Here is a 20,107-nt window from a genome sequence, read left to right as displayed (position 1 = left end):
TGGTGCCTTTCTATTCCGACCATCATTGACTTTTCCCAGTGTTTTTATGCTACACTGGTGTTTCTGTGAAATCAGACTGGACAGACTGGTCTTTGGTCCCCTCAGTGTTATTTGGTGTTATACACACACACACACACACACACACACACACACACACACACACACACAATGCTAATACATCATGAAATAGCTTAATAATAAGTTACAAATGTCAATTAAATGCAGCCAAAACAATGAAAATGATAATTATTGATTAATATTATAAACTCTTGTGACTGTTTTGTATCTGTTTTTGTATAAAATAAACTTTAATTATTTATTGAAATGAATCTGTGCTGTGAACAAAGATTACTTTTTAAAACACTTATAGTTTTGTAAGTGTAAGATGAGTTCACATCTAAACTGAGTTTTCCTTGCTGAGGTGTCACTCTCCGCTCAGTCCTCACCCGGAAGTTGTAATAAACTCACACACGTCGGCTTTTCTTGAAACCGAAAAATTTTCGGGGTTTTTCTTCTTTCCCTACCCGTATTCTTACAAATCCCGCCTTCTGCGTTACGATTGGCTCAAAGTTGATCACAAACAAATACAGACCAATCAGAAGTTGCGCGTGAGGCGCGGCTGCTGAGGGTGCGTCAGAAACCGGAACCCATTGTTTTATCACTGTAGTGGAATCTTCAGGTGGAGGACTAGAGAGAGAACTCACAATCTTCTGTTTTTTTTTTCTCTTTTTTTTCTTTTTAGGAAAATCCGTTTTGTGTTGTGTCACTTTTATGTAAATAGTGTTGTATCTATTTTAGTTTTTCAGCAATAAAAATGAGCAAAAGTCTGAATCCACCATAGTTCTGCAAGTTCCTCAGCACCATCAAGTAATTAACAGACATCAGGAAAATATGCTGATGGATTTTAAAGGTGTGATGGAAAATACCAAGAAGAAACTTGTTGCTAAGGCAAAAAAAAAAAAAAAAAATCTTGTTCACATTACCTCCAGCACGATCTTTTTGTCCCTAAAAGGTTGTCTCTAAAAATACCTAGAAATGGAATATAATGATAAACAAGCACATGATATTCCACAAGAACTCAATATCAAATCAGCAGAAACTGGATTTACAATATTCTGCCTGATTTTACTCTCACCACCACAATCATATAACATCAAACTACAGAGACTTTGCATATTTTTGGACTGTGGAAACTAACCAAGCAGAGAACATGCAAAAGGATGTTCATTGTATAATCTGACATAGCACAGGTGTTATGAGACAGAATTCTTACTGGGATCTGGGAGCATGAGATTACAGGGAATGATTGTAAAAGAGCTCTGGAATGACACAATGTGAAATCAGTGTGCTGTTAAGCACCAAGTGTCAAAAGGTATTTTTATTAACATTATTCTGTGTGCACAAGTTAGCACCAAGTTTAAAGGTGTTCTGTGCTTTTTTTATGACATTTTGCGGGATTTTAAGTTCAAGTACAATTGGACAAGTACAGTGTTGTCACATTGTTCATTATGAAAGTACATCTGGAATATGAAGGGGTTCTTTGCTTTGTGCTCAGAAAGTAAGCACAAGATAATAATTTGTGCAAACAAGATAAAAAAAAAACATCTTTTGGGACTTAATGAGTTTCAATGCTGATGAGGTCACACTGAGCCCACCAGACAATTTATTTTTGTTATTAATCAGCTGGGCCACAGGATGGTGAAGAGGTGAGCATTGGGTCTGTGTGTGTGGAGTTTACATGTTCTCCCTGTGCTTGGTGGGTTTACCTCCAGGTTTTCCACTTTCACAGTCCCAAGATGTGAAGTTAGTCTGATTGGTGTTCCCAAAACGGCCTTAGTATGTTAATGACCGTGTGTATGATTGTCTCCTGGTCTAGGCTCCAGACGCCCAACTTTATTCGTAGCCATCACTACTAGTCAGTAGGAGGCACGAGCGTTCGGTTTCAGGGCAGGAGGCGGGGTTGGTGCGAATACGGGTGGGTTACAGAGAGTTGGAGGTTCGGGGGGAGTTCTGTTGGAGTTGGAGCGGAGGATTGCTGACGCGGATAGACAGAGGCCCGGTGTGTGGACACCTCCAGCACGATGCTGCTCTGGGTTTTGGCTGTCTCTCTGGTTGTCCCCCGGGCGGGAGGGTATTTTTCGGAGGAGAACTACGCGGAGGAGTCGGAGATGCAGCCCCCCACCCTGGTGATCGCCATCATCGCACGGAACGCCGCGCACTCTCTGCCCCATTACCTCGGAGCCCTGGAGAGGCTCAACTACCCCAAAGAGCGCATCTCCGTGTGGTAGGACACACACACTCACTCACACTCATACTCACACTCACACACTCACTCTCAGACCCACACTCACACTCTCACACACTCACCCTCTCACACACTCACTCTCACACTCACACTCACCCAGATCCAGAACCACAGCGGCCCTGCACGAGCCTCAGTGCCCCATCATCGTGCGATACTCGATACAGTGTTGCTGCGCAGTGACACTCAGACATTCAAATGTTTCTACATCAGTGTGACTCAAGTGAGAAACAAGCCAAGAAACAAGAACAAACACTGAGGGATTGTGTACAGGGGAGATGTGAAGAGGCACAGAACGCTTCACTTTTTAATCCAAGTCGTGTTCACACACACAGCAGTGTGATGAAGCTGATTATGCGATTTTACACACTTTATTAATATTCTGCAGTACTTCCAGGTTTGTTTTTTCCTTCGTCTGCATCATATTTATTTTAAAGGTGTGGGCGGTGGTGTCTCAGTGGCAGGTTTCTCGCCTCCCATGCATAAATTCGATTCATGCGGGTTCAAATCCCAGCCAGTGCCCAAACAACAGACACTAAATTCTGGATAAAATGGGAGGGTTGTGCCAAGTTGTGGGCAGATCGGATGGTCCGCTGGGGCAACCCCTCAACGGGAACAGTCACAAGACTAACAACAACATCATCAACAAAAGGCATTTAAGGCATATAATTTCATGTTTAAATCAAAATAAAGCAGGTCAGAAAACCCCATAAGGCCAGTCTTTATTATTAGTCTTATTATACGGGAGAAATGACTCTGCCTCACCGGTTTAATGAATCAGTCCGGAAGCACGATAATAGAAAATAGCTAATAATCCTAATTTTGGGAAAATCTTGGAATTGGAAAAAGTCCAATACAGTGGAAAACTCTACGACAAAATAGCATCCGGGATTCCCCTCAACATTTTACCGTGAGATTAACTTACTCAGGTGCATTTACAGGTTTTACGTGTGGGGAAAGGGGACAGATTTAGTCAAGTGGATTGGTACGCTTTACCTTGTACATTTATGTCAAAGCCATGTAAGACTCACTTTGAATCTTGTCAGACTTAAAAACAAATTGGACTAACAGTAGGAACATGCTCCCAGGACAGAATATGTTTGTAAGTAGGGGACTACCTGTATATATCACTCACTCCCACTCATCTTCTAGACCACTTTATCCTGTGTTCAGAGTGGCGGGGACCTGGAGCCTATCCCAGAAAGCTTAGGGCACGAGGCAGGGTACACCCTGGACAGGGTGCCAATCCATCGCACACACTTACTCACACACTGAGGGCAATTTGGAAACGTCAACCAACCTAATCTACATGTCTTTGGACTGTGGGAGGAAACCGGAGTACCTCCAAGAATAAGTAAAGCTGCAACAGTGAAAATTTTACAAAAAGATGCTTTAAGAACTATACAGTAATATGCTTGTGCTTTCTTGTAGAGTCTGTTTTGTTGTTGTTGCTACTTATTGTAACTGATGCTAAACTTTATTTCTAATAAAGATAATTAAGAACTCAAACAAAATGAAAATATTTCATAAAATAAGGAATATAAGAAGTTGTAACTGTTGGTCAAAGGATAGTTTTGTGTTTGCTTTTTTGCTCCAGTAGTGATCATACTGATACTGATCATGTGTAATATCACTGTGATATAAATACATCATCAGATCGCCCAGCTCTGGTTTTAATATGTAGAAACAGACCAAACACGTATCTGCTTTCCATCACATAACCGTATCTGTGTGAAAGTGGGAGGGGCTTCCCTAGAGGTGCTGTGGGCGGGGACAGGCTTTACTACAGTAAACTTACAAATGAATATCCATTACAAAAAGCCCAGACATATCGTCATTTTTTTTTTTCAGAAGCAGGAAGAGTCAGAGTGCTTCTGGGGCTGAATCTCAGGTGTTCTGTCAATAACCCCGTCCTCCTGTGCTGTGTTTTATTATTATAAATTGTGATAACATCTCTCCTAAATGCAAATCTGTTTTTCCTTTCTTACCCACCAGGGCGGCGACAGACCACAATGTTGATAACACCACTGCAATCCTGAGGGAGTGGCTGACCGTCATGCAGCAGTACTATCATTACGTGGAGTGGAGGCCCATGGACAAGCCCACGTGAGACTTCATCATTTCACTGCCATCTGTTTCTCAAATGCAGGGAATTAATACTGGTTTTAGTCTGTTAGGGTTGAGTGGGTTATGTTTAAAAAGTGTGACCACACCGAGACTGATACACAGGCCACGCCTCCCCTATTGAGACCTAACACAGGCCACGCCTCCTACACTGAGACTGGCACACAGGCCACTGAGTTTAAAGCTTCAACATGTCTTGAGTGGGTCAGTGATGTAGGCGTGGTATCCCAGCTGCCCCAGGAGCAGATGTTCACTCGCGGTGTTCTCTGAGCTTAGGAATGAGTGGACAAGCTTTAACCTGCCAGAGTGTGTTCAGTGTGAGCTTGTTCTGCGTGAACTTGTGTACGTTCAGTGTGTGTTTGGTGTGAATTTGGGGGGTGTTTAAGGGGTGTTTAAGGGGAGTTCAGCATAAATTCGTTCAGACCATTCCAAAATTACATGATCTTAGTAAATGTTCTATGTAAATCTGCATTAAGAGTTCATTGTTTAAATCCAAACAAATGAAATGAAAATTTATTTCTTTTTTTAAATGTGGAACTGAATTGAGTTCTACATGAGATTATTAATTTTATAGCCGCTGTTTCAGACAATCATCATATTGAAGAGTAAAAGCTGTTCTGTTTTCTTAGGGAACAACATCCTGAAATTCCTACAGCTGAAGTGTTTGAGAGAAACATATTAGTAATGTTAATAAAAAGTTGTATTATATAGATATAACAAATATATAGTATATATATATAGTATTGTATTTACATGTATATACATGTATTTTTTTGGCTTCATTTCTGTTAAAGAAATAATGGCACAGTGAAAAAAGTAAGATGTTGGTCATCTGAGGTTATATTTGCCTAATACTATATACACTGTATATATACATTACCGCTCAAAAGTTTGGGATCACTTTCTAACTCCATGGTTGGTCCTGATTTTTATTTCTTTCCACACTGTGAAGCAGTGCTAAAGTCATCCAAAACACACAATAATCTCCTCTGAACAGTTGATATTGAGATGTTTATCTGCTCCTTCTGCTCTGTAAAGCTTCATAACGGCTCTAATCTGAGCTGCTGGTTGTTAATTTTCTGAGGCTGGTGACTCTAAATGAACTTTAAGTTTTGGTCTTGTTTTCCTGGGAAGGTCTTCATGAGAGACAGTTTCATCGTGGAGCTTGATGGGTTTACAATCACACTCGACTTAAAACACATGTTTTAAAATACCTAAATGTTACTGTTACATTATGAACTCATTCCATATGTGATATTTTATAGTTTTAGAAGAAAATAGAATGTAGAAAATAAATCACTAAACAAAAACATAAAAAAAAAAAAGAAAGAAATTTGCAAGTGATCCCAAACTTTTGAGCGGTAGTGTGTGTGTGTGTGTGTGTGTGTGTATATTTTTTTAGCAGTTTGAGTTACAGTAGCTCTCCTTCACTTCCCACATGTGACCTTTGGCCCCATCACCCTGTCGCCGGTTCACCACTTCTCCTTCCTTGGATCACTTTTCTTAGCTTCTGACCTCCGAGGACTGGAAACATTCCACAGGAGCTACAGATTTGGAGACACTCTGACCCATGACATCAACCATCACTTGTCACAGAGCTACTGGAGCTCAAACTGCTGAAAACGTTAACGCTGGTCCTACTATAGATGGGTCAGGACACAGTGCAGCGCAGGTTTGATGGCAAAAGGGGGGTTGGACTACAGTATGGCTGACACACATGCAGTACATATTACTGTTATTAAATATACTTATGAGAGAAAAAAGGATGATGGATTTGTTACGAATGATTATTAATTATAAAAGTTTAAAACATGTATTTTGAATGATGACCTGTGTAATAGTTTTGAAATTGTGTGTGTTTGTTTTGAGTGGATAATAATGTTCGGTTCAGTACAGATACTAACCCGTATCCAGAACTGTCGGTACCCTCGTCTCTGTTTCCACCACAGCTCAGTATCTGTGAAAGTGGGAGTAACCAATTTCTTTCAGTTATTTAATGTTTATCACTTGTGTGCTAATGTCTTAAAATTGTTTCAGTAAACTGAGCGCTAATAAAATCATCACAAGACAATCAGTCACGTATGATTTAGTAAAGGAGTGGAACAATAAGAGTGAATACTGCAGTGTGTGTTTAACGAGTTGTATAGTGCAGTAGAAGCTGAGTTAACACTCCTGTGTAATAAACATCGGTATTTATTTATCGGTTAACAGTTAGAGCGTCTCGTGTGTTTTCCTCATGGTCCCGGTCACGGTCTATGAAGTGGACGTGTGGTAGTGGAGTTCTGAGGGTTTTTCTCTCCGTGTGCAGGTCGTACGCAGGTGAGTTGGGGCCTAAACACTGGAGTAACGGCCGCTACGAGCACATCATGAGGCTCAAACAGGCAGCGCTGAACTTCGCCAAGAAACGCTGGGCCGATTACATCCTGGTAGGGTCACGCTAGTGATCTGTGAGAGTGCTCTTTCTCTTTTTTTCTCTTACACACACACACATACTGTTTTTCCTCATGTCTTATAATCTCTCATAAATAATAAAGAAACCATCGCATTGAATTTTCTTTCCCATCTGCCCAGATACCTGCGTTGTCAGGTTACTTTAAGTGACTTTACGTGTTGTGGTCTGTAGTTTGCAGATACAGACAACATCCTGACCAACCCAGACACTCTGAACCTCCTTATGGGTGAGAATAAGTCTGTGATCGCCCCCATGCTGGATTCCCAGTCGGCCTACTCCAACTACTGGTGCGGCATCACGCCTCAGGTACGAACGGTTCAGGGCGGTACGGTCTATTCGACACTATTACACATCGCTTATGCACTCTGATTGGTCAGAAGGTGTTGATTAATTCTCTATAACAGAATGCAGGTTTAATAATGTGCTCACTATGATGTGTTTTCGTTACCATAGTAACAGCTTATTCACAGCAACATGTACAGCACACGCTCTTTGTAACTTATAAGAAGAGAATAAATGTGTGTGTAACAGTCAGAGGTAAAGCTGGAGCTGAGATCTTCAGGAGTTTACACTGCTTGGTGCTTCCTCAGTCACATAATCAGCTGTGATTTTGTCTTATTGGCATAAAGAGGGAGAAATAAAAGAGACACTAGAGAGTGTGTATACACTGTAAACCTTTTGGAGTTTCATGTTTTTCTGCATTAATTTGTTAAAAAATCTCATCTGATCTTCATGTAAATGAAGAGTATTAAATAGTATAATGTATGTCATAATGCGTCTAAAATAATAACACAAAAAAATTCTGATTGTTTATGTCTTTATTAAACACACTTGTTCAACATTCAAAATAGTAGTGGAAAAAGTACCCTTGCAATTAATAACTGGTTGACCCCGCCCCCTTGGCAGTAATAACCACAACTAGGCGCTTCCTGTAGCTGTGGATCAGACCTTTACATCGCTCGAGAGGAATTCTAGACGATTCTTCCTTCAATCGAAACAGAACTGCTTTAGCTGCATCATATTCTTTAGACGTCTCATGTGTGTGACTCTCTTCATTCTACAGCATCCCTATTGGGTTGAGGTCTGGGCTCTAACTCGGACAGGGGCAATTCTAGGATTATGTGGGGGGGCACAGGAGGGACAATGAACCAGTCAAGGGGGACCCATTGCGCTCACAGCGCGGGCAATCCCTCATTGGCTTTGAGCGCCTTCACTCGGTGTTTGATATGTGAAGTTCCTCGAACGGAGGAGAGAGATGCACTCCACGACTCAACCATGACACGTCGCACTGTTCACTGTGCACACATGATGTTTTCTCCACCATACTTAAAGATAATATGTGAAGCTCTTCATGTCAGATTGTAGTGCTGCGTGTTCTTTCCAAATAATTCAAGCTTAGTTTCATCAGTGCATTTTGCAAACACCGCTGTGGAGGGTCGGTGTGCTCTTTCACAAACTTTAGGTGTGCAGCAACATTCTGTCTGGTAAGCTGCGTCTTCCTTTGTGGTATCCTGCCATGGACGCTATACTTGTCCAATGTTTTACAGACTGTAGACTCATGAACACAGATGTCATCCAGTTCTAGTGATGCCTTCAAATCTTTCGCTGTCTCTCGAGGTTGTTTCTTTACCTCGTTGTTGAGTCTTCGTTGTGCCCTTCGGGTCATTTTGACTAAGCGTCTACGTTTTGCTAGAGTACCCACAGTCCCAAAGTGTCTCCATTTGCTTCATTCACTGTCGACTGGTGAATTTCTAAGGTCTTTAAATCACTTTGTAACCAGCTTAATGTAAATCAACATTGGTTATAGATCATCTTTGTGGAAAGCTCTTTTTGACGAAGCATGGCTTACATTAGTGTAATATTCTTGTATTATATTCCTGAGCTGCCAGTAATCCAGACCCCCTCTGTCCTCTGGACCTCTCTGACTCGTCCTGGTCCCTCTTCTGGTTGGAGATCTGCTCACATGGATGCCCCGTGTGGTCTGTCTGGGATGCGTGTCGTGACTGGGGACGGTTCCACTTCACCATGAAGACGGTCCTGTCCTCGGCTGATGCAGACAGCTGTTCTCTGAGGACTCGTAACTGCAGTCGCTCGAAAGTTCAGGACTGGAGTTTCCTATCTGAGTCTATCTGAGCCGCCAATAACCAACTGAGCTTAATTTTAACTTAAACACATCAACTTTCAGTCTCACACAGTATGAGTGCAGATCAATCCCTGCTATTTGTTCCACCCAGATGAGGATGGGTTCCCTGTAGAATCCGGTTCCTCTCAAGGTTTCCTCCTATTACCATCTCAGGGAGTTTTTTCTTGCCACTGTCGCCCTCGGCTCGTTCATCAGGGACGATCTGATCATTCTGATTCATACACACTCACATTCCATACAAACTTAAATAATTCTTTTGATTGTGTAAAGCTGCTTTGCGACAATGACAATTGTTAAAATCACTATACAAATAAAATTGAATTGAATTGTGCAGAAAAAATTAGTCAAATTCTTCATGTGCATTTTTATTATTCAATGTAGCTCTAGTCCACACCTCCAAACTCATTTTCCTAACAAGACTCCAGGTTAGCTAACATCTGACTCCAGTTAGCTTTTTATGAGCTAATTAACTAATTATGAGATTCACATCCTCCACATTCACATACTTTTTCTTGCCACCGTATTTATGTTTATTTGGTATTTTTTTGGTCAACATTCACATACCTGTGTGAAAAGAATCGGCTCCGCAGTCAGCTGTGTATTTCTCACTCACTGTACTATCTGTGTTATTAAGGATGTTGTTGGTCCGTGTCTGGTTAGATATATTCTGGTTGTGTTTTAGGGTTACTATCGTCGGACAGCCGAGTACTTCCCGACCAGGAACCGGTACCGAAAAGGCTGTTACCCTGTTCCCATGGTCCACTCCACCATCCTGCTGGACCTGCGCAAGGAGGGCACCAAGAGCCTGGCCTTCTACCCTCCACACACCGATTACTCCTGGCCCTACGACGACATCATCGTCTTCGCCTTCTCCTGCAGAGTCTCGGGTACAAACGTCCACCATCGTAGTATATAATACTGTTTATTTCATTTTATACAGACAAAAATGTATTAACACTGCACTGTTTTTTTTTTTTTTTGCACTGTTTCTGATAAAAAAAAAAAAGAGGCTTCATTTTCTTCTTTCATGTTTTGTTTAAAAACAATGGGAAAATGGGCAGAGGGGCATTTCGGATTTAACACACAACGTTGGTCATGACATACCATGTGAGTGTGTTGAAGACAGAACATCTTGTGTGTTTTGTTGATGCAGAGGTGCAGATGTACGTGTGTAATAAAGAGCGCTACGGCTACCTGAACGTTCCTGCTAAACCGCACCAGACCATCGAGGACGACCGCATCAACTTCGTCCACCTGTACCTCGAGGCTCTGAGTGAGTGTGATTGAGATTGTTCGATTGAGAAGGTGTTGAGGGGTTCTATGGAACAGATGATGACTTTAGATTAGCATTCAACTTTATTTTCACTTCTATAAGTGGTTTGTTTACAATAATTAACACCCGTTTTCAGTTTCGATGGCATTTTATTGCCCCCATGACCCTCATGAAGCCTGTGGAACCCTTTTAACAGCGCCCCCTGTTTACAGGCGCCATATTCCAATTGAAAATTAAACAAAAAAAGTCAATTCAAGAAAATCTACACGAATAACATCCCCCTGTTGTGTAACGGTCTTGTGTGCAGTCGACGGCCCGCCCATGTATTTGTCCCGCTACGTGCACGTCCCTCCGAAGCAGACGGACCTAATGGGCTTTAATGAGGTGCGTAAACTGCTTCCTTTCTGCTCGGTGTGTGAACACTCATCACACGGCTTCATGCAGAAAGACAAAGACTGATGAAGCTCTGTGTGTGTGTGTGTGTGTGTGTGTGTGTGTGTGTGTATGCTGCAGGTGTACCTGATAAACCTGCGCCGGCGGCCCAACCGCAGAGAGAGGATGCTGTGGTCTCTGTACGAGCTGGAGATCAACGCTAAAGTGGTGGATGCTGTGGACGGAGCGTGAGTTCTTCACATTTACCTCCGGGGGGCGCTGCAGAGTTACTGTTACACTCCCTATGTTGATTATTTTTCTATAACAGCATGTCCTGAAGTGTTTTATTCCTCTTACACTACTGGTGATTACGGTGTATCTCTAATTACAGAATGTGTTTTATTTTTTATCTGTTTCTATCCGTTACATTTAATGTCCAGGCGGCGAGTGAACAGCAGCTTTTATCACTCGATCCCTCACCAGCTTTTCTTCATCGTGTGAAGATTTGGCAAAACCAACAGTTCCAGCTTCCCCTCTGACTGTTACACACGCTGACAGGGAACTGTTTTTCTTTCAGAGAACTTTATAAACTTCCCCTTTGAGCAGTGGAGTGTGTGCTGTACACGTCCCTGTGAATGAGCCGTTACTATGGTTACTAACGATAACGATCGAGCATGAATATAAACCTGCGTTACTGTCTTATGGAGAATTATTCAAGAACCTTCTGTGTGTGTGTGTGTGTGTGTGTGTGTGTGTAGAGCTCTGAACAGCAGTGAAATTAAGATCCTGGGTGTGGACCTCCTGCCCGGTTATTACGACCCTTTTTCTGGCCGCACGCTCACGAAAGGGGAGGTGGGATGTTTCCTCAGCCACTACTACATCTGGAAGGAGGTTAGGAGCTTCGCCACACACACACACACACACACTTTTCAATGATTATGTGTAAAAGTCCTATTTATTTAGCCTGACCAGTGTGTCTGCGCTCACCATTAATGAGCAACATCATGATGTGTGTGTACTTGCCTACCTGAGTACAAGCTCACTTACACACTATTCAGATTAGGAACCAGAAGTCATGCTCACACAGATTCAGGGAAGTGTGTGGTTACAGTTTCGTGTTATGAGTCACATACAAACACACTTGTGCTCTAATATAATGGCACGCCTGCGCACGCCAATCTCGTACCTGGACCTGGATCAGAAACATATATCTGATACACGGTCATGTGACATGAACAAGAATGACAGGTCAGAATTTATACGACTTTATAGCAGTGATAGCAACAGCTGCTAAAACAGCTAAAATGAGGCATCTGGCTTTCTTCCTTCTTTCCTCCATCCATCCGAGCAAAACCCCAAGTGTATTTTTACTAAAATCACATTTGTTATTCGAAATAAACGAGCGTTCGCACGAATATGACGTGTTTATTAACGGGTTCTTGGTTTTGAACTTTCTTGTATGTAATATATCGTATATGAGTTATAATGAAAGCATCCAGTGGCATCATAAGACATTACAGATATACATGTATACTGTTTACAGAGTGTGTGCCGCATGCCTACAATCTTACTGCGCTGAATTATCTTAGCGTACTTCTGACAGACTACTTTGCTTGCATTTTAACATTCTTGTGAACCTTTTACACTTTTCAAATAATTTCTGTTTGCAATTTTATAACAGGCCTCCCGAAAATTTTAAAACCAGTTATCACATTTTGCAAATGATTCAATTCAGGTCAATCACTATTAACATTAAACTGGTTAAGTGATCAGTATGATGCAGAATATCTTGTGTGCAGCTAAACACCTTTATCTTCCTCCCTTCCTGCTAAAACCAGCAGCCACCACTGGGACACGTACTGTACACAGAACACACCAATGTAGTGTGATTCCTCTACACAGTTTGGCATACTGTGTACATAATGTGTGTGTGTGTGTGTGTGTGTTTGTGTTGTGAACTCATCTCTGTCTCTCAGATGGTGGACATGCAGATGGACAAAGCGCTGATCTTTGAGGACGATGTCCGGTTTCAGGGTAACTTTAAGCGGCGCCTGATGAAGATGATGGAGGAGGTGGAGCAAGCCGAGCTCGACTGGGACATCATGTGAGTGACACCTGTCCGTCAAGATGTTGCCATGGAGATCTCATTGTTTTTCAGTATGAATAATGATAAACCGGTTCTAGCTGAACGTCTTTAAAGGGATCATGTTTAAGTTCCCTTACTTGGAATAAATTAGAATATGATGTCATCCATGCGGGAGTGTGATTGGGTGGCATTCTTTTGATGATGTCATATCTTACTATATTTGTTATATATAGAATAGACAGGGTGGATAATGAGTATTTGATCACCCTGTGATTCTTTATGACAGCTAACGACCTCAAACAGGTGCTACTAATTTAGAATCATGAGCAGAGTGTGGCTGGACTATTTAAAAGCAAAATAACACGTCTTTGAAGGTCAGAAATCTTCAAAAAAAAAATTGTAAACCCCTGCATGATTTCTAAGTAAGAGAACTTGCAAAATCACAGGGTGATTAAATACTCATTGATCTCACTGTCTATATGTATACACACACACACACACACACACCATTGTAGTTGATGGACATTTGGATTTCCTTTTTTCTTACATTTTGTGTTTTTACATAAAAGATTATAAATTGTCCAGATGGAAACAGTGTGTGTGTGTGTGTGTGTGTGTGTGTGTGTGTGTGTGTGTGTGTGTTTCAGATACCTGGGCAGGAAGCAGGTGAACCCCGGTGATGAGGAGCCGGTGGAGATGGTGAAGAACCTGGTGGTCGCCGGTTATTCGTACTGGACGCTGTCCTACGCCATCTCGCTGCAGGGAGCACAGAAGCTAATCAACGCCGAGCCGATCTCCAAAATGCTTCCTGTGGACGAGTTCCTGCCCATCATGTACGACAAACATCCCAAGTGAGTATTAGACCAGAGCATCAGACCAGGTTGGTCACGAGACGACGTGCGCTCGGTGTTGCCGCCTTGAGGCTGATTATTTTCCTCCTTCACCGGATAAGAAGAAGGATAAAACACTGAAATAGGAAAATAATTAGTGTCAAGCTCCACTGTGGATTATTTTCTTATAACATCATTACACTGTGTTTGTTTTGTTTTCTTTTGCTTGCATTTCAGTTGATTAAGTTTATCCCAGAGCTGCTTCAGGTGTGTGTCAGTAATGCTGGATTTTCTGCAGTAAAACTAATCCACATTAAAAGTAATCCTAATCCTAAATCTACTCCAGAGTTCTGGTGTCTCTGGGTAAAAGTATGTTTAACAAGTTAACATATGGTTAGGAGGTTTGTGTGTTTGGAGCTGCCGTGTGGTTTTCTTATTTTAAACCCTTGAAGCTCACGATCCAGAAATAACACAGACCTCTGGTATTATCTAGTAGCTCTGCTCCGAAACCTCTTTCTAATGGTTAAATATTATATATCCCTCTACTGTGCTGTGTGTGTGTGTGTGTGTGTGTGTGTGTGTGTATGTGTAATTGTGTGTGTATACGAAAGCTCTGTGTTTCCCCCAAAATTATTTCTAAATTATTATATTCCTACTTGAAGAGTTCTCGCTTCTCAAATGGCAATAATACCACTGCTGGGGGGAAATACCTAGGGTAGCTCAGTGGTTAAGGCATTGGACTACGGTTCGGAAGATCCCAGGTTCAAACCCCACTGTTGGGCCCTTGAGCGCGGCCCTTAACCCTCATCTGCTCAGATGTGTAATGAGATAAAATGTAAGTCGCTCTGGATAAGAGCGTCTGCTAAATGCCTAAATGTAAATGTAAATGTAAATACCTAAAGAATGTGAAAAAGGGGCGGGGTCAGACTTGATGCTTTGGAGAAAAGGGTGGAGTCTAATCTACTGCATATGTGCGCGTGTGTGTGTGGTGTCTGTCTCTTTCATACAGTGAAGACTACAAGTCTCACTTCCTGAACCGGAACCTGCAGGCGTTCTCAGCGAGCCCCCTGCTGGTGCAGCCGTGTCATTACGCGGGCGATGCAGAGTGGGAGAGCGACACGGAGACGTCCACGCTGTGGGACAATGATAACGTCCCCACAGACTGGAGAGGCTCGTACAAGACCCTGAAGGGCGGTGCTCCACCACCTGGCATTCAGAGCGCCGCCTACAGGGACGAGCTGTGAACTGCAGCGCTGAATGTGCGTGTGTGAGAGAGAAAAGAGAGACTCAGCATTCCTGACCGTGTGTGTAGCGTGAGGATGTTCCTAAGTATGGACAGACAGGGACAGAAGACTGTAACTGTGTGTGTGTGTGTGTGTTTAATCGGGAACACATGGTACAGTTCGGACAGAACTCAGCACAGCTTTTTCTTTTATTTTAAAGTCAGTCTGGGATCCCTGACGGGTCTCAGTTTATATTCATGACTTTACTGGGAGTCTACAGCCTCGTGCTGGTCTCTTTACTGGTGTATCATCACATCGTCAGTCGTCTTTTTGAGTATGAACAGGTTGTTAAGCGTACGTTATCTAAAATCATCTCCACTCCACGTTTAGTTTGCTAAAATCAGAGAAGGGTACATGGGTGAAATGTGCTGTATAGGCAACTTTATGAACATTCATGAGCTCAGACATTCGGGAACATTGAGTCTGTGTCGAATCCAAATCCACAGGCTGCATTGTACATGTGTTTTCGTGTTTTTTTTTTACCCGGGGCCGTCCTGATCATTTAGCATTTTTAGGTATTTGTAATGTTTATTGCATATTTCTTATTAAAAAAGTCCAAAAAATTTCTTATATAAACAAAATTGTTTTAAGCATTGTCTAATTTACAACGACCAAACGGCAGGCAATCTCATGCTGAAGACAATCAGAGACAGAATATCTAAGTGTGTGTGTGCATATAAATCAGAGGCAATTATTTTCTATTTTTCTGTATATTTTCCAGTGGGTTTGGTTTGTCTGATCATCATCATTATTATTGTGAGTTGTCTTATTTATTTTCTGAACTTTTTTTAAATCATCTCTTTCTGCTAAAAAAGTGCAGGTGATGAAAAGGTTGTGTGTTAAGATTTTTTTTTCTTCACAAAAAATCACTAAAATAAAGTGTACAATAAAATAACAGGGGTTGTTTTGTTCCATCAATTAAAAAAGAGACTGTTTGTGAAGCTTTTTTAATAATACCTATAAATGACGACCGATCTCTGGCTCAGTGACGGCACCAAAGTAAATTTGCAAGCGTGCAACTTTAATCTATTATGTTATATTATGTATACAGTACATTATTTGAGCTGTTAATGAAATAAAAGCAAATCTGGTGGCATTCAGATATATCAGAATACCCTGTGACCCATAGAAACATCTATTCTCCAAATGAAAAACTCTTTTAACTCTTTGTCTTGATTGACAAACATGTAATTAGGGTGAAGTGTTTATAAAGATGATAAACTGGTTAGCTGTGTTATTTCCGGCACAGTTAATTAATGAAACATTATGAAATACAGTAATAACTTACACGTGCATCCTGTTCTTAGTTTGAGTCGGTAAAACTTTATTTCCGTTGTAATTAACTCAGATTGTGTAAAAGGTGTGTAAAGCTGAGCTACTTGAGTGCTGCGTCCTGGAGGGCTGTGATTGGTCGAATGGTGAGGTCGCATCTGATTGGCTAAAGAGCACGAACGATGTATTTTTGAGACTTTGATGGCACGTTGGAGCAAGCAAAGTCTCAAAAATACACACACACAAATATTGGGGATATTCACGCAGGAAAGGCAATTTTCACATGTACAGTCCATCATGCACATGCGTGTTTTGCATTTGTGATATGTATATTATGAATGTATATATATTTTTTTTGTGCACGTGAGTTGTTGTTTGTGAATATATATTTTTTTCGTGCACATGAATTGGGTTTCATGAATCTGAATTGGGATATGCATGTGTGCATCATGTCTTTTGTGTGAATTATTAATGAGACTAATTTGCTTCCATATTTAAACACTGAACAATTGAACACAGACAAAGCTGATCTAATGTACACACCCATCTTTGGAACGACGCTAATGAACATCAATGAGTATGCAAATGAAACGATCATGTGACAAAGTGCCAAAAAAAAGATTTTGAAACCCAAACAAGTGAAGATTTTTCTTGGAAGATTCCATAAAAAGTTGGCGTCTGTATTTGTGAGTCGGCTCTGTGTCCGTCATCATGATTGTCTTGAAGAGAATATAAGGTCTTAATATAATGAAGTCTCATGTCACGTGATCTCAGTGCCACGGAAGGGAGGTTGGGCCTAATTAGCAAACTAGGGTTACAGGCTGCACAAAACAAATAAAAAAATAAAATTTATAGATAGATGTGCGAGCCAAAACAATAATGGTATCACTCATCATTTTAATGAATATTTTTGTTTTTTTTATTGTATACTTGTGTATAGTATGCTTCAATCTTTAAATATTATTTAAACATTCGACATTAATCATTAGGCTTTGGCATTAACCCCAAGTGTACTGTATGTTGTTTATTATGATTTAAGTTTATTTTCTTGCATTACTGTATATTTGATATTTTAGAATTTTAGGAACTAAGATTTTTTTCCTCCACAGTTTCTCAGTAAAGAGTTTTTATAATAAGAAGCTGTTTAATTTGTATTTCAAAATATTTCATGTCCATGTAAGTGGTTTATAGTCTTCCTGTGTGCTACAGTGTTATTTCACTGATTGACCACTAGTTGGCCCATCACAGGTCTGACTACAGTATGTACTGTACAAGTGGATGGAGTTTAGTGTTAATGATCAGGATTTGTCAACTCTGGTGTATGAGAGTAGAACACACAGACATTGTGTTTAAGATTAAATAAATCTGTCCTATTTTTAGTCAATTGAGTGTTTTCCTGGGGTGATCATGGAAGTCAATTTCCCCTTCACACTGTCCCACCAGAGGACTTTCTACAGAACTATATTAAGATCCGGGACTAGGCGTCTTACATTTCAGGCTACATTCCAGCAGAGGACACCCATGTCCATGTGAGGAACTCTGAACATAAGAAACATACACACCCACCCACCCACACACACACACACCCACACACAAGTCAGCACTTCAGAGGGTGTTAATGCTCAGAAGCAGTACTGTATTTGACTTTATTGTATATTGGTTGTGTTTCAACATTTATTGATGGGATTTGATGTGACTTTTCAAATCCAAATGAAAATACAAGTTAATCTAATCTTATCTAATTCAATATAATATAATATAATATAATATAATTTATGTAATATTTTTTTGAGTTAAACTCACAGAAACTAAACCACTGAGGAAACACAAAGGACCGAAACATCGAATACAAACAAGAGTTTGGTTTAAAAATAATAACACAATTCTTTTAAATATTGCTTACAAATTGAGCCGTACCAGATTTGGTTGGAAACAAGAAGACATTTGATTTTTAACGCATTTAAATGACATCAAGCATCATTATATTGTTTTTTTTTTTTTTAACAGACAATTGTGTAACAAAATATTCATAATCCTAAACAGATGTAAAGTGAATTAAATAGATTAGCAGGTTGATTTGTCGGTAACTTTATTGCAAGAGATTCGACATGTTTTTGGACTCTGTGATCCATTAAAAAGAGGCAGGAACACCTTACGAAGTCTATGAACCACCTATAAACCGCTAAGTTTTAAATAACTTTAAAACTCCTACAATTCTTTGTTTAATCAGTGATGGAAATTTTCAAGCATGGATGATTTTTTTTTTTATGCCTAAAATTTCTTCTGCACTGTGATGCAGCAAACTAAACTCTGAAAACTGCATGAAAAAGGCCCTTTAATATGTTTTTATCATTATGAGATCACACGGGATCAAATGCAAGAATGTCGAAAAATCCTTCTTAAGAATGTTACTGTACTGCAGAAGATCTAGTGGTGTCGTCAAATACCAGATTGTCCTCTAACGAATCTGATTGCATTTTAGTGCATTTTATTGAGTGGACGACTAAAGTTTATGAGAACACCTAAATGAGGATTCAATTTAATCTCTTTCTAAAAGAAATGTTTATATAAAATAGCAGTTAGAGTTCAGACTTTACTTTGTTGTTCCTTCTGTCATTAAAAAGCCGAAAATACAGAGCCTCAGCTGTAACGTCTCAGTCAGATTAGTGCAAGTGGAGCAGAAATGCATGAACACACACATAATCACATGACCCTGACCTGCTGATGTGGAAAAAAACACTCAGCTTAGAAAAATCTGCCAATATTACTGCTAATGTTTGTCATCATAAATGTGATTATTTTATACTGCACTGTTCTCAAAACCAAGGTCTCTTTACAACTTGCAAAAAAGTTAAAATAAAAAAAAGAAAGAGAGAGAGAGAGAGAGAGAGAGCGACATAGGCAGAAAGGGCTGAAATATTAAACATTAAGTACATTTATTATTTATCTCATCTCCATGGATCTGATTGTAAACTTTTTTTTTCTAATAACATACTGTAAATGTTCATCTTTTACCTTTAAAAACCTACTTGTATTAAACAACTTTTACTTCTGTATGTACTTTGGAAAATTTTTTGTTTCATTATATATGCATTTGTTTGTTTGTTTGTTTTTTAATCCTAAACCCACAGGGGATGCAAACCTGTGCACTCTCTGGAGCTGAGTTTAACTGCTCTACCTCTCCCGGTGGTTAGCTCAGAACCATCAGTGCTAAGATCCATGCTTTGCTTCACACATAGAAAAACAACAATGTGTGTGTTCATGTTTTAGTGGTTAATATGAAGCGTGAGTGTGAAATGGTTGAGTCATTTCTTCAGATCTCGTCTCTGTGTCTCACATGTAAACAGAACATTAAATCCCAAAACATCACAGGAATGAACTTTGGTCTTTGGCAACGGGACATGTTATCATAGGCTCAGAAACTCACTCCGGCCTCCAACAGGCGTCCGCTTCACACTGTGATACCTGCTGACCTCGAGTAACCCTGCCCTCATCTCACAGCCAATTAGAAGTGATCTACGGGGCCGACGCCTCCGTGTCATTGGTCAGAAGGACCTCCTCTGAACAGAGCTGAAAAGAAGCATTAGAATAAAGCTGAGATGTTTAAGATGTTTGAAAACTAAGATGTTTTAATTATTAAATCACTGGTTTGTCCTGGACTCTGGACCGGCACAAACACTACAAGAGAACTTTTACTTTTCTTGCTGCAGACAGACGTCTGATTCTGCAAACATCCTGATGTCCTAATCAACTGACTGAGCTGTGAAATAAAGCTCCAGTTAAAGGACAGCTTTAGAAACTAATTGCATTTAAACCTGTAAAAATATATTTCCAAACATCTGTTCATAATAAATGGTGTTTGTCGTACTGTTAAGGTTGGGCACGGCTGTAATATCTCCAGTACTCTGGCTGTGCCCTCGTGCCTACGGCCGGCCGCATCACAGCCATGCTGATATTCAGCACATTAGCA

At 40.5% G+C, this 20,107-nt stretch overlaps 1 protein-coding gene across 1 annotated transcript; it reads left to right on the top strand.

Moving 5' to 3' along the window:
* Window positions 1–1,985: 1,985 nt before the first annotated feature.
* Window positions 1,986–15,762, top strand: cercam (cerebral endothelial cell adhesion molecule). Its single transcript, XM_053475744.1, has 12 exons — window positions 1,986–2,284; window positions 4,298–4,408; window positions 6,735–6,852; window positions 7,050–7,184; window positions 9,704–9,908; window positions 10,175–10,294; window positions 10,602–10,678; window positions 10,808–10,914; window positions 11,425–11,557; window positions 12,643–12,770; window positions 13,400–13,603; window positions 14,592–15,762. Exons 1-12 carry the CDS (start codon window positions 2,082–2,084, stop codon window positions 14,824–14,826), a joined length of 1,776 nt encoding a protein of 591 aa, XP_053331719.1. The 5' UTR covers window positions 1,986–2,081; the 3' UTR covers window positions 14,827–15,762.
* The last annotated feature ends 4,345 nt before the right edge of the window (window positions 15,763–20,107 follow it).

This window comes from Clarias gariepinus, chromosome 17 (assembly GCF_024256425.1).
Source record: "Clarias gariepinus isolate MV-2021 ecotype Netherlands chromosome 17, CGAR_prim_01v2, whole genome shotgun sequence".
NCBI lineage: Eukaryota > Metazoa > Chordata > Actinopteri > Siluriformes > Clariidae > Clarias > Clarias gariepinus.
Note: the sequence above shows the minus strand (reverse complement) of the source record. Positions and strands in the feature narration are given on the sequence as shown.

Bases quoted from the DNA above. Each gene is read 5' to 3' on its own strand.
- cercam (XM_053475744.1), top strand. From the start codon at position 2,082: ATGCTGCTCTGGGTTTTGGCTGTCTCTCTGGTTGTCCCCCGGGCGGGA. The intron at 2,285-4,297 runs GTAGGACACACA...CTTACCCACCAG, and splicing joins AAAGAGCGCATCTCCGTGTG to GGCGGCGACAGACCACAATG. The intron at 10,295-10,601 runs GTGAGTGTGATT...TCTTGTGTGCAG, and splicing joins CCTGTACCTCGAGGCTCTGA to TCGACGGCCCGCCCATGTAT.